Below are 17,131 nucleotides of genomic sequence, written 5' to 3'. Positions count from 1 at the left end.
GTCCTTTGATTGCAAATGCTACATTCTAAAGGCACAAGGATTTCTAGTTAGGTGCTCTACATCAAGCAAAGCATAGTCTATAATAAGACACATGGTATAGTTAAAGAGTGGTGTTGAGTTTGATAAAATAAATGGCTCTCAACATAAAGATGACAATTTAGAAGATACGAGAGACACCCAACTATTCAATGCAAGGGAAGAATATATCAACTGATAATGTAAAGCAAAAAGAAATAATATGTGAATGAAAGATGACAAAGAAAGTGATATCTTCCTCAAAAGTGTAAAACAATAATCAACTAACAAGCTGGGTACTGCTCCGTACTAAATGGCAGGTGTTACATGTTAGCATCGGAAACAATGAACCTCTTTCAGCTGCAGGCTTGCAGCAACAAACGACGTGCTCATGGCTCATAACTGACATCGAATAACTTTTTTTCTTTCTGATGTCAATCGGGCAAAGGAAAGACCCAACCTATGAATGAGGCAAAATACAACTAAGCTCCTGCTGCTATCTTATCATACGAGGCAGCAATCCCAGGTATATTTATACATCCTTTATGTGGATTCTTCTAACTCTTCTCCAAATCGGTCCAGTCTTGACACCTCTGCATCGTAATCACGGATAAGAGTATGGTTAACAGAACCATCATCTTCACTCGCATGGATTTGCTGCCCAGCAAACCTGCAAGGCAAGAAATGAGAACAGATGCTAGAAATGAGAACAGATGCTGTCAGAACAGATCAATCTAGGTGCACAAACGCTAGATAATTTTCTATGTGTAGACAAGCAATATGCACAATTCATCTTTAATCAGATAGGTTTCCCGCAGCATTTCACAGTAAAGCCAATGAATAAATGATATACCAAAATGGCTTGTGCTGGAAACAGACAAGAGGTGCAAGGCTGCAATCTGAAAATTCCATTGCAGCCTCCCGCTAACATCACCACATCACAAAGAAGGCAACATATCCAGTACTCAAAGGGGCACAGTGCTCATGTGCACATTTTAAATCTAGAACGTCAATCCAACATCAAACAGAAGCACCAACTTTATAAAGAACCTTATTTCACCTTCCTCCCTTGGTGGGAGGGGTTCTTAATCAAATTAACTGCTGCCGCTGGATGTGAGATGGATGTCCCAGATTTAAAATGTGCACTTGAGCACCGTACCCCTTTGAGCACCAGTTGAGTTGTTGACTCACCATCTACCGTTCATCTTCTCTATGCATTTGGCACCATCTTTTCTATCTTTGAATTTCACCAAAATGACACCCTGTGGATGATTTTCACAAACCTGCATGCAGAAAACAATAAGCATATCGATGTAGCTGCAGCAGTTTAGTGGAAAACAGCAACAGGAACAGTATACAAGTTATGGTTGATTCCTGACAATTTGGCTTAGTTTTCTTTAAAATATGTGCCTCGTCATTATTTCTTGAACTGATGAGAAGTCTGTTTTCAAATGCAGTTGGCCAAATCTGTTTTCCAGACAAGTTCACAAAAAAGCTATATATCTGGGGTTAAGTGTACCTTGACATTATCCACAGGACCAAACTTGATGCATTCCTCTCTAACATCAGTCTCAAGCTCAGAAAGAAGCTCTTCATCAGCCTGAAGGATATTATTGGTTAATCCAATAAGAATGAAAATAAAGTTGCTCTGAAGAATGAACACCTCATGTGAACAATCTGAATGATCTAATGTGCAATCAAGTACAAGAGCTGTCTCAGATCAAAAGAGCACATATTGCAGGAGGCGCCAAGCATATTTCAGCTACTTACTCTTAACTCAGCAGGAGTGAACATGTGCCTTAAAATTACTGTAGTAGGAATCATCAGCTTCTTATCATCATGCCCACCTAGTTTGAGGAAATTATCAAGAAAACAAATGAAATAAGATCCTGTTCTTGAATCAGCTATATTATTCAAAACAACTACCAAAAACAGCAACACAAATTACCCCATCCAAGCATTTTGTCTTCAACCTTTTTTATCTTCCTTTTCTTTTGCTTGTCACTTTTCTTTGAAATGAAAACATCGCCTGAAACACGTGATGGCATCAGTGTCAGGTTTTGTAGCTGATGGCACAGAGTATTTGATTTTAGCATCATGAAACAATACCTTTCTGCTCAAATTTGGCTGGACTTACAGACATAGGAGTCTTACCACCAGAACGGAATGATGTCCCATCCAACAATTGAACCGCTAAAGCTACAGAAGGTTCCTGAATCATTGGAAAAGAAGGCACGTGAAAAGAAATGCATAGAGTCCAAATAGTCTGGGTAAGTTAACAAAGGTGGTACCTTGAAATATGTTACCAAGGCATCACCCTTCTTCCTGCCGGTTTCCTTATCAGTATAAATCTTCACCCGTGGCTTTTTAGTTTCTGGGTCCTGTATTATGAATTATCAGCATTTAAAGGTGTCTAAATGCTTTAAAGTTCACGGAAGAACTATAAATTCCACAGCACAACCGTTTGCTTTTATAACATATTATTAATACAAGAAACAACAATATTATCTACTCGAAATCAAAATATCACATAGATATTGTAATTTTTTCAGTTTATTTAAGGCATCCACAACAATTAATATTATCCATTTATGGTGACCAATGAAAGCTGTAACAGTATCTAGTATTATAATGCATGCTGCAAGGACAGCTGAAATTCACTAAATGCTTGGTTAGACAGTAAAATACATATTGCTGAGTTGAACAGTTTGCAATAATGGACAGCCTTGACTTGATTAGTTTAAGGTCCCAAGATTCTGATAAGTGAAATTACAAAGTTCCTTTGCAAGTATTCCAATTAGTTACATTCTCAGGTGGCAACTATATATTAGTCCAAATACTGACAAAACTAATTCTTTTCACGAGAAAAATCAAAACAACTTCAAGAATGAATGATACAGCACAACAATTTTGTCTGCAACACAGCAGACTAAAAGCATACCTCCTTTATTATTCCACACTTGGAAAATGTCTCTACAATCTGCAAAAGAAAACCATCATCAGAAGTTCGGAACAAGTACTTATGAAATAACCAATTAATTAAGAATTTGCTACATGGTCATTCAACAAAACGATCTCTAAAAGAGAAATGAAATGTATAATTAGTTGTTAGAAGCAATTTACCTCCTCCACTGTAACATCATCAGGTAAACCAGTTATGTAGACATGTGTGTTAACTTTGAGATCAAACCAACTGTCTGGAGGTTTGTTAGCTTCCTACCACAGAAGTTCAATAGGTTACATGAAGACTAGAATTAACATGTGCAAACTTATAAAGAACTCCATGAATGACTTGGAAACTATACCTTTTTCTCAGATGGCTTCTCAGAAGATTTTCGTTTCTTGTCTCCTCTCGTTTCTGCTTTGTCTGATCCTTTGTTTTTGCTTTCAGACAGAGTGTCGATTTCTTCTAATGCAGAAGGACCCAGGATATCAGGTGCCTGAAATACTTCTTCCTCAAGTGCAAAAGTCATCTCTTCAACAGCATAACCTTCCTTGCTACCAGATGCATCATTCTATAAAGATATAAAGGAATAGGTGATCGTAAAAAAGGATGAGAGGAAAAACACTATTAAGAAGACGAGTTTTTTTCCTCAAAAGAATACAGCTGAACATGAAATGCAATGAAAAACTCCCAATGTATATATCATTACTATTGCCAAACATAACCAATAGATCAAAGCAATTCTAAGTACATTAGTAACTAAACCATGACTTAGTATTTGATGGGACAGAATATAGTTGTTTTTTCTTATATTGAAACTTCAATCTTCAGCAAACTACAAGTATCATGGTGAGATCAACTGTCATGTGCGGGCGCACATATAGGCGCCGCCGTGACGCGCGCCGCGCTGCAGAGCGCGCTGAACGCGCACAGGAGGAGGCCACAACCAGTGGCTAGATTTAGAAATAAATATAAGGCTAGAGAATAAGATTGAGATGAGAGAATTGTGGAGAGTTAGTTGGCAGCAGATAAGTCCAAGAAAATAGGAGTTAGTTGAGAGTTTATAGGAGAAGTTGGTTAGCCATAGGGCTATTTATAGGCCACATGGCAGCAGGGAATAAGGCAAGCAAGATTATTATTTCCTAATCTCTCTCTTTCTCTCTCTCTCTCTAAACAAGCTGACGGCTGAGGGGGAAAACCTCACCGGCGACGACGGACCGTGGCTACGAACTCCGTAGTCAGGGGCCAGCTACCCTAGGTCGGGAGGTCCTTGACAACCTGGTATCGCGATCCAGTCGTTCCTCGACTTCTTCTTCCACCCAGCCACAATCCCAGCCAAGCCCACCAACCTCGCCGCCTTACGCAGACACCACCTCTACCATGGCCGAGCCAACCACCTCTGATTTGGCCAAGATAATCGAGACCCTAACATCGACGGTCGCCGCCCTACAATCCTCTGTCGCCGAGCTCCAGAAGGGAAAGACCTCCTCGTCAGGCGGCCATGGGACCAATGATGGGCAGCACCACAATGATCGACCGCCGCGCTTTCAAAAGATGGATTTCCTCCGCTATGATGGGAAATCTGATCCACTGATTTTCACCAGTCGGTGCGAATCGTATTTCCATCAGCAGCACATCATGGAGGAGAAGGTGTGGATGGCCTCCTACAACCTTGAGGAGGGCGCACAGATGTGGTACCTTATGGTCCAGGCGGACGAGGGCACGCCATCCTGGCGCCGCTTCACGGAGCTGCTGCACCTTCGGTACGGGCCGCCCCTGCGTTCCGCGCCATTGGCCGAGCTGGCGGAGTGCAGGCGCACTGGTACGGTTGCGGAGTACCAGGACCGGTTCCAGGCCCTGCTTCCTCGCGCGGGACCACTCCAGGAGGCGCAGCGGGTACAGCTCTTCGTCGGCGGACTCCAGCCGCCACTCAGCATCGACGTCAGGATCCAGAATCCTCAAACGCTGGCCGCCGCCATGAGTCTGGCGCGCCAATTCGAGTTGCACGAGCAATTCGTCGCCCCGGCCGCGCGCGCTCCTGGGCGTCCTCTGCTGCCGGCCCCTGCCGCCCGGCTGGCCCTACCCGCGCCGCCAGGAGCCAAACCGGCCGCGCCGGGGACTATTACCGTCGAAGGACGCACCATCAAGCGCCTCTCGCAGGCAGAACAAGAAGAGCGCCGCTGCCTTGGCCTCTGCTACAATTGTGACGACAAATTCACAAGGGGCCACAATCGCGTCTGTAAGCAGCTGTTCTTACTGGAGGGCCTTGAGGAGGAGGAAGATGAGGCTGTCGAGGATGCCGGGACTGAGGAGACCCCGGTATCCTCCCTCCAAGCTCTTGCGGGCGTGGCGCTCACCGACACAATGCAGCTGCAGGTCACGCTGGGGGCCACCTCCCTCGTCGCCATGCTAGATTCAGGCAGCACCCACAACTTCATATCGGAAGACGCGGCTGCACGCACGGGCCTGCCCCTCGAACACCGGCCACGCCTCACGGCCATGGTCGCGAATGGGGAGCGTGTCGCGTGTGTGGGCGTCATCCGCAACGCACCACTAGACATCGGCGGCCACTGCTTCCCTGGTGACCTATATGTCATGCCTTTGGCGGACTACGACGTGGTCCTGGGCACCCGGTGGCTGGCAGCGCTGGGACCGATCATGTGGGATTTCAGCAACCACGCGATCTCCTTCACCTTCCAGGGCAGGGCGTTCTGCTGGTAGGGGCTCACGGCCTGCCGACCGGCTACTGTCAGCACAACCACCGCCACCCGTACGCTCCTCGACGAGCTCTTGGCGGACTTCGACGACGTTTTCAGCGAGCCTCGTGGCCTACCTCCCCCACGCGGTCGGGACCACAGCATCAACCTAGTGCCGGGGGCGCCGCCGGTGGCAGTACGCCCGTATCGCTACCCCGCCCTGCACAAGGACGAACTGGAGCGTCAGTGCACAACTATGCTGGACCAGGGGCTCATTCGGCGCAGCAGCTCCGCGTTTTCGTCCCCGGTGCTCTTGGTCAAGAAACCGGACGGCTCGTGGCGGTTCTGTGTCGACTACCGCGCGTTGAACGCCATAACCATCAAGGATGCGTTCCCCATCCCGGTCGTCGACGAGCTGTTGGACGAGCTCCATGGCGCCAACTTCTTCACCAGGCTCGACCTCCGATCCGGATACCACCAAGTCCGCATGAGGCCGACCGACATCGACAAGACAGCATTCCGGACGCATGACGCCTTCTTCGAATTTTTGGTCATGCCGTTTGGACTCTGCAACGCGCCGGCCACCTTCCAAGCTCTCATGAACGACGTGTTGCGCGCTTACCTCCGCCGGTTTGTGCTTGTCTTCTTTGACGATATTCTGATCTACAGCTCATCCTGGGCAGACCACCTGCGCCACCTCTGCGTCGTCCTCTCGGTGCTCCAACAGCACCGTCGATTCGTTAAGCGTTCCAAGTGCGCTTTTGGTGTGGACACCGTCGCCTACCTCGGCCACAACATCTCGACGTCGGGCGTGGCCATGGATCCGACCAAGGTGCAGGCCATCCGTGATTGGCCGCAACCGCGCTCGGCCAGGGCGGTGCGTGGCTTCCTCGGGCTCGCAGGCTACTACAGGAAATTCGTCCACAACTACGGCATCATCGCAGCCCCCCTCACCGCTCTCCTGAAAAAGGAGGGGTTCCGATGGAACGACGACGCAGCGGCGGCCTTCAGTACTCTCAAGGGGGTCGTGACATCCGCACTCGTACTGTCTCTCCCTGACTTCACCAAGCAGTTCGTCGTAGAGTGCGACGCTTCGACGTACGGCTTCGGCGCGGTGCTCGTCCAGGAGGGCCACCCCATCGCTTTCTTCAGTCGGCCGGTGGCTCCACATCATCGCTCCCTCGCAGCTTATGAGCGGGAGCTCATCGGCCTGGTCCAGGCCGTTCGCCACTGGCGGCCATACCTTTGGGGGCGACGTTTCACCGTCAAGACGGACCACTATAGTCTCAAGTACTTGCTCGACCAGCGCCTCGCCACGATTCCGCAGCACCATTGGGTCGTCAAGTTGCTGGGGTTCGACTTCTCCATCGAGTACCGGTCAGGCTCCACGAACACGGTGGCCGACGCACTCTCCCGCCGCGACACTGAGGAGGGCGCCGTGTTGGCCATTTATGCGCCGCGGTTTGACTTCATCGGCTGCCTACGCCACGCCCAGGCTACCGATCCGGCACTGGTGGCCATCCACGACGAGGTGCGCCGAGGCACCCGCACCGCGCCCTGGTCGGTCGTCGACGACATGGTCGCCTGCGAGAGACGCCTATACATTCCCCTCGCCTCTCCACTACTGCAAGAAATTTTGGAGGCCGTCCACGGCGACGGGCATGAGGGTGTCCACCGTACGCTGCACCGGCTCCGCCGTGATTTCCATTTCCCCAACATGCGACGTTTGGTGCAGGAATTTGTGCGGGCGTGCTCCACTTGTCAGCGGTAAGTCCGAGCATCTCCATCCAGCAGGGTTGCTCTTGCCTCTACCCGTGCCCTCGGCGGTCTGGGCCGACATCGCGCTGGACTTTGTGGAGGCGCTACGCCGCTACCCCACGTGAACGGGAAGACGGTGATCCTGTCTGTGGTTGACCGCTTCAGCAAGTACTGCCACTTCATTCCACTCGCGCACACGTACACGGCAGAGACGGTGGCACAGGCATTCTTCACCGACATTGTGCGCCTCCACGGCGTCCCGCAGTCCATCGTCTCCGACCGCGACCCCGTGTTCACCTCGACATTCTGGCAGGAGCTCATGAGGCTTATGGGTACTAAGCTTCACATGACGTCCGCTTTTCATCCCCAGTCGGACGGCCAGACGGAAGCCGCCAACCGAGTCATAGTGATGTAGCTGCGCTGCTTCACTGGAGATCGCCCCCACCAATGGTTGCGCTGGTTGCCGTGGGCTGAGTACACCTACAACACCGCGTACCAGACTTCGCTGCGGGACACACCGTTTCGGGTGGTGTATGGCCGAGAGCCACCTTCCATCCGCTCTTATGAGCCGAGGGAGACGAGGGTGGCAGTCGTCGCCTGGGACATGGAGGCTCGGGAGGCCTTCCTGGAGGAGGTCCGGTACCGCTTAGAGCAGGCCCAGGCAACCCAGAAGCTTTACTACGATCGGCACCACCGTCAAGTCTCCTACCAGTCGGGGGATTGGGCCCTCCTTCGTCTTCGGCAGCGGGCAGCTTCTTCAATGCCCAGGACCACCACGGGCAAGCCCAAGCCTCGCTTTGTGGGGCCCTACCGCGTCGTCGAGCTCATCAACGACGTCGCCGTTCGCCTGGCCTTGCCACCAGGGGCGCGCCTACATGATGTGTTCCACGTGGGTGTCCTCAAGAAGTTTGTAGGCGTTCCACCGGCGTCCCCGCCTGCCTTACCAATCATCCACAACGGCGTCGTAGTCCCTGAGCCGCTGCAGGTTACTCAGGCACGCTTGGCACGAGGCGTGCGTCAAGTTCTCGTCCACTGGAGGGGCGAACCGGCCGAGTCTGCTTCCTGGGAAGACCTCGACGAATTCCGCAGCAAGTACCCAGACTTTCAGCTCGAGGACGAGCTAGGTCTCGAGGGGGGAGAGATGTCATGTGCGGCCGCACATATAGGCGCCGCCGTGACGCGCGCCGCGCTGCAGAGCGCGCTGAACGCGCACAGGAGGAGGCCACAACCAATGGCTAGATTTAGAAATAAATATAAGGCTAGAGAATAAGATTGAGATGAGAGAATTGTGGAGAGTTAGTTGGCAGCAGATAAGTCCAAGAAAATAGGAGTTAGTTGAGAGTTTATAGGAGAAGTTGGTTAGCCATAGGGCTATTTATAAGACACATGACAGCAGGGAATAAGGCAAGCAAGATTATTATTTCCTAATCTCTCTCTCTCTCTCTAAACAAGCCGACGGCTGAGGGGAAAAACCTCACCGGCGACGACGGACCGTGGCTACGAACTCCGTAGTCAGGGGCCAGCTACCCTCGGTCGGGAGGTCCTTGACATCAACCTCCAGAACTTGTCCCCCCAACCTGGAGTTTCTTCCTTTGAGGATTGGTAGCGGCAAAGCAATGAGACTACCTCTGGAATCACAAGATAAGGCCTGAACTATTGCGTCATCTATCATCTTGGGAGCTTGGTCACTATGGAGACATAGGAATAGGTGTGACTTTGATGCCATTAATCCTAGTATCTCTGGTCTGTTAACCCTGACCTTGGAGGAGCTACAGTTGTGGAGTTTGACTGGGGCAAAGGAGAGGTATTTCTCCTTTCTTTGTTTGTGTTGTGTGTTGAGTTTTGTTTTTTTTTTGTACAGGTCACTTAGTACATGTGGTTTTATCTTCTTAATATAACTGATACGCAGCTCTCCTGCGTATTCGAGGGAAAAAGAGACACAAGAAACCAATGAGCTGATAAGCTCTAGAATAAAGAAAGATTGATTTGTATGAATAGATAACTTTAGTCATCAAGGTTATGAGACAGACTGTTTTAGAAACGTGACTCAGTAAAGAACAGGGTTCAGGTCAATTAAAGCTCTTGCAGATCTTACATGAGTGAGAATACTGGCATGTTTGGCATGGCTCTGCTCCACTTCAGAGCAGCTCTGCTCCAAAACTCTGGGTGGAGCAGCTCTGCTCCAGAGTTTAGATTGTTTTCTCATAACTAGTGGCATCTACAAACTCCATATCTAGGTTGATTTTTTAGAAATTTCGGAACAGAAAAGGAGGTACTCCAAAAAATTGTACTACAGCTCTGAAAACTCCATAGAGTTTGCAACTCTGGAGTTATGGTATTTGGCTGGCTCTGACCAGCTCTTCCTTAGAGTTTTGCTCTGGAGCCATGCCCAACACGCCCTAAAGGTTCTCCAAGCATTAATTCCCAAACCAGTACAATCCTTCAAACGCTAAGTAATTTAATAAGAATTCCTAAGTTTACTAAGTGGTGGGTGATACTTTCCATTAGTCCATTGTATCAGTCACAGATAAATTGAAGAAATGATATGTACCACATCCAAAGCAATTTTTTATCAGATGATCCCTACCGATAATTCATAAAGAAAGTACTAGAGACCTAAGCTTGGTGGAAAGTCAGTCAATTAATGGATGGAACTAGGCAGTGTATTTAGCTAGCCATGGCAAGGACAGATAAGCAGTACTCACTTGAGGAACCCATGCCCTCAAAGTACGGTCCCATTTGTAAATGGTGCCATCATCATCAGTAAATTCTGACTCTCCGTCCGGTGGGGTTGCTGGCCGCTCATCATCTTGCTGATCCACATCACTGCCTTTCAAGGCCTTGACCTCTGCCTCAGCTTCCGTAACCTCCTTCTGAAATTTCTCAAAATCACCATCAACATCTGGAGCATCTGTACGGAAGTTCAATGAATGAGAAGAAAACCTTACAGATTTTCCATTACAGGTACAGTACAAGGCAACGACATTTAACCTTGTTCAAATCGATCCTTCGCTGTGACTGCCGAGTGTAAGTCAGGGATGGACGAGAGTGCCATCCAAGCCTTCCTCCCTTCTGCCCAGAGCATTGTGCTCTCATTGAGATAACCGTTTGCAAAATGCTCTGCACCATTTGTTTCATTTAGAATAGAATTTGCGAAAGTATTCAACTTCAAAAGCGTGGAAAGGAAGCCTTCTCGGTGAGATAACCAAGATGACAATTAAACTTCAGAGAAAACCAACTTGATTTTCAGCACAGACTGAACCCTAAGGCCAATCTCAGAGAAAACTCAGAACTTGAAACGCATTAAATTTCTAGGAGAGCGAAGGAAACAGTCACCTCGAAGCTCAGCAAGCGCGTAGGGTCCGACGCTCTCCTGGTTCGGGCCGAGCACGTACCAGCCCACTTCAGTGGCGGCGGCGGCCGCACCGCTGGTCTCCATGGGCACCCAAGCCGAAAGAGAAGGGGGGGGGGGGGAGGAAGCAGGTGGGTACTGGGCGAAGAAAGGGGATGCTAGTTCATGGAAGTGGGCGCCGGTGGCGGGGGAGGAATGCGGAGGCGGGTGGTCGGAGAGGGGCGCGCTGCGGCAGGAGGAGAGGGGTCGACGGGCGGGAGGACGGCGAGTCTCGGCGAAGGGTCCAGACATGGCATGGGTACCAGTTACCCGAAAGTCGGTAGAATTTTACTTAGGTTTAGGTTAATTTCTTTATCCATGAGCTTGTTAATGAGTAAAATAGAAACCCAACAGGTATGTGTGTATGGGTTTGCTCTTCCACTACCCATACCTACAAACACATGGGTTTTTAAAAACCACCTTAAAATCATAATTCATTATAAATATGTCTCATAATATTATTAATTGAATATGTTTTAATTGAAATAAATTTTATATAACAAATTTTAAGCTAAAATTAGTTATCACTTGTTCCTTTTATTCTAGCTTATTAATGTATTGATTGTTATTAACATAATGAATTATTTTTTATGTTGGTGTTAGTGGGTATAGGAAATCCGTTGGTGTCGGAGACCATAATTAGGGGTACCCTCAAGACTCCTAATTCTCAGCTGATAACCCCCATCAGCATAAAGCTGCAAAGGCCTGATGGTGCGACTAAGTCAGGAATCAGTCCATTCGAGCGACTCGATCACGCCTCGCCCGAGCCTAGCCTCGGACAAGGGCGACCGACCCCGGAGGATTTCCGTCTCGCCCAAGGCCCCCCTCCAATGGCGAACATATTTCCGGCTCGCCCGAGGCCCTGCCTTCGCTAAGAAGCAACCCTGACTAAATCGCCACACCGACCGACCAAGTCGCAGGAGCATTTAATGCAAAGGTGGCCTCACACCTTTATCCTGACGCGCGCCCCCCGGCAGAGCCGAAGTGACCGCCGTCACTTCGCCGCTCCACTGACCGGCCTGACAGAAGGACAGCGCCGCCTGCGCCACTCCGACTGCGGTGCCATTTGACAGAGTGAGGCTGACAGGCAGTCAGGCCCCGCCGGAGGCACCATAGGAAGCTCCGCTTCGCCCGACCCAGGGCTCGGACTCGGGCTCAGCCCCGGAAGACGGCGAACTCCGCTCCGCCCGACCCAGGGCTCGGACTCGGGCTAAGTCCCGGAAGACGGCGAACTCCGCTCCGCCCGACCCAGGGCTCGGACTCGGGCTAAGTCCCGGAAGACGGCGAACTCCGCTCCGCCCGACCCAGGGCTCGGACTCGGGCTAAGTCCCGGAAGACGGCGAACTCCGCTCCGCCCGACCCAGGGCTCGAACTCGGGCTAAGTCCCGGAAGACGGCGAACTCCGCTCCGCCCGACCCAGGGCTCGGACTCGGGCTAAGTCCCGGAAGACGGCGAACTCCGCTCCGCCCGACCCAGGGCTCGGACCCGGGCTAAGTCCCGGAAGACGGCGAACTCCGCTCCGCCAGACCCCGGGCTCGGACTCGGGCTAAGTCCCAGAAGACGATGAACTCCGCTTCGCCCGACCCCAGGGCTCGGACTCCGCCCTGGCCTCAGCCGACGACCTCCGCCTCACCCGACCCAGGGGCTCGGACTCGGCCTCGGCCACGGAAGACAGACTCGACCTCGGCTTCGGAGGAGCCTCTGCATCGCCCAACCTAGAGCGCAGGCCAGCCACGTCAACAGGAGGCGCCATCATCACCCTACCCCGGGCTGACTCGGGCCACAGGGAACCAGACCGGCGTCCCATCTGGCTAGCTCCGCCAGATAGGCAATGATGGCGCCCCGCATGCTCTGTGACGACGGTGGCTCTCAGCCCCCTTACGGAAGCAAGAAGGCGTCAGCAAGGACCCAACCGCTCCGACAGCTGTCCCTCCGCCAGGCTCCATCGCTCCTCCGACGGCCACGACATCACACCAGCTGGGTGCCAAAATCTCTCCGGCTGCCACGACGGCATGTACTTAGGGCGCTAGCTCTCCCCCGCTAGACACGTAGCACTCTGCTACACCCCCCATTGTACACCTGGATCCTCTCCTTACGCCTATAAAAGGAAGGACCAGGGCCCTCTTAGAGAGGGTTGGCCGCGCGGGGACGAGGACGAGAACAGGCGCTCGCTTGGGGCCGCTCGCTCCCTCTCCCGCGTGGACGCTTGTAACCCCCTACTGCAAGCGCACCCGACCTGGGCGCGGGACAAACACGAAGGCCGCGGGATTCCCACCTCTCTCACGCCGGTCTCCGGCCGCCTCGCTCTTCCCCCCTTCGCGCTCGCCCTCGCGCTCGACCCATCTGGGCTGGGGCACGCGGCGACATTCACTCGTCGGCCCAGGGACCCCCCGGTCTCGAAACGCCGACAGTTGGCGCGCCAGGTAGGGGCCTGCTGCGTGTTGACGAATAGCTTCCCGTCAAGCTCCAGATGGGCAGTCTCCAGCAACCTCTCCAACCCGGGACGGTGCTCCGTTTCGGGAGTCTTGAGTTCATGTCCCTCGACGGCAGCTACGACATGATACTCCTTCCACCGCCGCGCGACGACGACAATGGCGGCTGGCAGCCCGCCCGCCGGCGGCGGAATCGGCGACGTCTTCCCCGCATGGTGGGAGAGCAACCTTCGAGCTCACCCCGTCCCCTCCCCCGCCGACGGAGGAGGAGGCGGGGCAACCAAGGCCAAGCAGAAGGCAGCGCCTCGTTGGCTGTCGAGCGAGCCGACGGCCCCGGCACCCCAACGGGGGGCGCACCGGGCGTCGACCTCGCGTTTGAGACGAAGGCGAGCGCCGTCTCCCCGCGACACACCAATCCCGAGCAAGCGGACGACGCCAGCGCGCTCGCGGAGAGCTTGCTGGACGTCACCCTCGCACCTGAGACGACGGTGCAGTCAGTCCCCGACGTGACTTCATCGCCGCTCGTCGACCAAAAGGTACCGACCGATTCCCATCCTACGTCATTTGGATTCAGCCTCGACCCGCCTAGCGACCTCGCTTTGGCGGACGCTCTCGTAAAGGCGAGTCCAAACCCTCTGGGTTTCGCATGCGGTCGCCTTGGGACCGGCTGACGGACGTCTCGACCTACGGGCCCTCTGGGTCCGAGGAAGACGACGGGCCTAGCATCTGTTGGGATTTCTCTGGACTTGGCAACCCCAGTGCCATGCGGGACTTCATGACCGCATGTGACTACTGCCTTTCCGACTGTTCCGACGGTAGCCGCAGCCTCGGCGACGAGGACTGCGGCCCAAGCCGCGAATGTTTCCACGTCGATCTAGGGGGTCCCTCCGAAGGCAATCATCTCGGCATGCCGGAGGACGGTGATCTCCCTAGGCCAGTGCCCCGCGTCGACATCCCACGGGAGCTAGCTGTGGTCCCCGTTCAGGCGGGGGGCCATGACCCACAGCTCGAGCAAATCCGCGGGGCGCAGGCCAAGTTCGACGAGGAAGCAGGGGCGCTTGAGCCGATCCGCCGGGACGTCGGGCAGGCATGGGCGGGCCAACCCCCGGCCGGAGAAATACGTCATCTGCCCCAGGGTTTCTAGCACCGCGTCACCGACGACGCCAGGGTCAGGCCGCCACCCGCATCTAGTGGCGTCGGCCAGAACCTGGCTGCCGCAGCGATACTTCTCCGCGCGATGCCGGAGCCATCAACCACCGAGGGCCGGCGAATCCAGGGGGAGCTCAAGAATCTCCTGGAAGGCACCGCGGTCCGACGGGCCGAGAGCTCTGCCTCCCGAAGGCAGGGATACCCCTCGGAACCTCATGCCGCGACTTCCCGATTCATGCGGGAAGCCTCGGTCTACACCGGACGCTCGCGCAACACCGCGCCTGCGGCCCTGGGCCGCCTCGGCAACGAGCACCATCATCGCGATCGTCGGGCCCACCTCGACGAGAGGATGCACCGAGGCTACCACCCCAGGCGTGGGGGACGCTACGACAGCGGGGAGGATCAGAGTCCCTTGCCCAAACCGCCCGGTCCGCAGGCCTTCAGCCGGGCCATCCGACGGGCGCCGTTCCCGACCCGGTTCCGACCCCCGACTACTATCACAAAGTACTCGGGGGAGACGAGACCGGAACTGTGGCTCGCGGACTACCGTCTGGCCTGCCAACTGGGTGGAACGGACGATGACAACCTCATCATCCGCAACCTCCCCCTGTTCCTCTCCGACTCCGCTCGCGCCTGGTTGGAGCACCTGCCCCCGGGGCAGATCTCCAACTGGGACGACCTAGTCCAAGCTTTCGTCGGCCATTTCCAGGGCACGTACGTGCGCCCCGGGAATTCCTGGGATCTCCGAAGCTGCCGGCGGCTGCTGGGAGAGTCCCTCCGGGACTACATCTGGCGATTCTCGAAGCAGCGCACCGAGCTGCCCAACATCACCGACTCGGATGTCATTGGCGCGTTCCTCGCCGGCACCACCTGCCGCGACCTGGTGAGCAAGTTGGGTCGCAAGACCCCCACCAGGGCGAGCGAGCTGATGGACATCGCCACCAAGTTCGCCTCCGGCCAGGAGGCGGTCGAGGCCATCTTCCGAAAGGACAAGCAGCCCCAGGGCCGCCCGTCAGAAGATGCTCCCGAGGCGTCAACTCAGCGCGGCGCCAAGAAGAAAGGCAAGAAGAAGTCGCAAGCGAAACGCGACGCAGACCTTGTCGCCGCCGCCGAGTACAAGAACCCTCGGAAACCCCCCAGAGGTGCCAACCTCTTCGACAAGATGCTCAAGGAGCCGTGCCCCTATCACCAGGGGCCCGTCAAGCACACCCTTGAGGAGTGCGTCATGCTTCGGCGCCACTTCCACAGGGCCGGGCCACCCGCGGAGGGTGGCAGGGCCCACGACGATGACAAGAAGGAAGATCACCAAGCAGGAGAGTTCCCCGAGGTCCGCGACTGCTTTATGATCTACGGTGGACAAGCAGCGAATGCCTCGGCTCGGCACCGCAAGCAAGAGCGCTGGGAGGTCTGCTCGGCGAAGGTGGCGGCGCCAGTCTACCTAGACTGGTCCGACAAGCCCATCACCTTCGACCAAGCTGACCACCCCGACCACGTGTCGAGCCCGGGGAAATACCCGCTCGTCGTCGACCCCGTCATCGGCGACGTCAGGCTCACCAAGGTCCTCATGGACGGAGGCAGCAGCCTCAACATCATCTATGCCGAGACCCTCGGGCTCCTACGTGTTGATCTGTCCTCTGTCCGGGCAGGCGCTGCGCCCTTCCATGGGATCGTCCCCGGGAAGCGCGTCCAACCCCTCGGACAGCTCGACCTTCCCGTCTGCTTCGGAACACCCTCCAACTTCCGAAGAGAGACCCTGACGTTCGAGGTGGTCGGGTTCCGAGGAACCTACCACGCGATACTGGGGAGGCCATGCTACGCGAAGTTCATGGCCGTCCCCAACTACACCTACCTGAAGCTCAAGATGCCGGGCCCCAACGGGGTCATCACTGTCGGCCCTACGTACAAGCACGCGTTCGAATGCGACATGGAGTGTGTGGAGTACGCCGAGGCCCTCGCCAAGTCCGAGGCCCTCATCTCCGACCTGGAAAGCCTCTCTAAGGAGGCGCCAGACGTGAAACATCATGCCGGCAACTTCGAGCCAGTGGAGACGGTTAAGGCCGTCCCCCTCGACCCCAGCAGCGACGCCTCCGAGCAGATCCGGATCGGCTCCAGGCTCGAGCCCAAATAGGAAGCAGTGCTCGTCGACTTCCTCCGCGCGAACGCCGACATCCTCGCGTGGAGTCCCTCGGACATGCCCGACATACAGAGGGATGTCGCCAAGCACTCGCTGAATATTCGGGCCTGAGCCCGACCCGTCAGGCAGCCTCGGCGCCGATTCGACGAGGAGAAGCGCAGAGCCATAGGCGGGGAGATCCACAAGCTAATGGCGGCGGAGATCATCAAAGAGGCGAAAAGCGCCAAGCTCAATCCTGGTCTTGGGGTTTATCATCTCCAGGCGGGGCATCAAAGCCCACCCAGAGGGGATTGCGACCACCGCACAGCACCCCGAGCCCTTATTGGGGGCACCCGGGGGCTACACGCACCCCTAGGAAGGACCGCTTATCACCACCAAAGTTCTGAAGCTCGGAACGTACAAGCTGGCCAACAGTCAGGGCGAGGTCTACGGCAACGCTTGGAACATCCAACGGTTATGTCGCTTCTACCCTTAAGATGTTTTCAAGTTGTTCGTATACCTCGCTCCCACGCAAGTCTTAGTCGTCAAGGAAGGGTCAGCCTCGCCTCGGCAGAGCCTGACCCTCCCTCGGGGGCTAAAAAGGGGGGAACCCCTCTTATCGCTCTGCGTCAA

At 54.3% G+C, this 17,131-nt stretch overlaps 1 protein-coding gene across 1 annotated transcript; it reads right to left on the bottom strand.

The window, feature by feature from the left end:
- Positions 1-253: 253 nt before the first annotated feature.
- LOC100192742 (uncharacterized) lies at positions 254-11,086 on the bottom strand. The gene is made up of 13 exons (NM_001358544.2): positions 10,750-11,086; positions 10,405-10,533; positions 10,119-10,324; positions 3,321-3,530; positions 3,139-3,231; positions 2,957-2,995; positions 2,307-2,396; positions 2,125-2,227; positions 1,964-2,044; positions 1,786-1,862; positions 1,535-1,615; positions 1,207-1,298; positions 254-685 (listed from the first exon to the last, which is right to left on the bottom strand). The coding sequence occupies exons 1-13, from the start codon at positions 10,850-10,852 to the stop codon at positions 559-561; spliced, it is 1,431 nt and encodes a 476-aa protein (NP_001345473.1). The 5' UTR covers positions 10,853-11,086; the 3' UTR covers positions 254-558.
- Between the last annotated feature and the right edge of the window lie 6,045 nt (positions 11,087-17,131).

Source organism: Zea mays, chromosome 2 (genome assembly GCF_902167145.1).
Source record: "Zea mays cultivar B73 chromosome 2, Zm-B73-REFERENCE-NAM-5.0, whole genome shotgun sequence".
NCBI classification, from domain to species: Eukaryota; Viridiplantae; Streptophyta; class Magnoliopsida; order Poales; family Poaceae; genus Zea; species Zea mays.
Note: the sequence above shows the minus strand (reverse complement) of the source record. Positions and strands in the feature narration are given on the sequence as shown.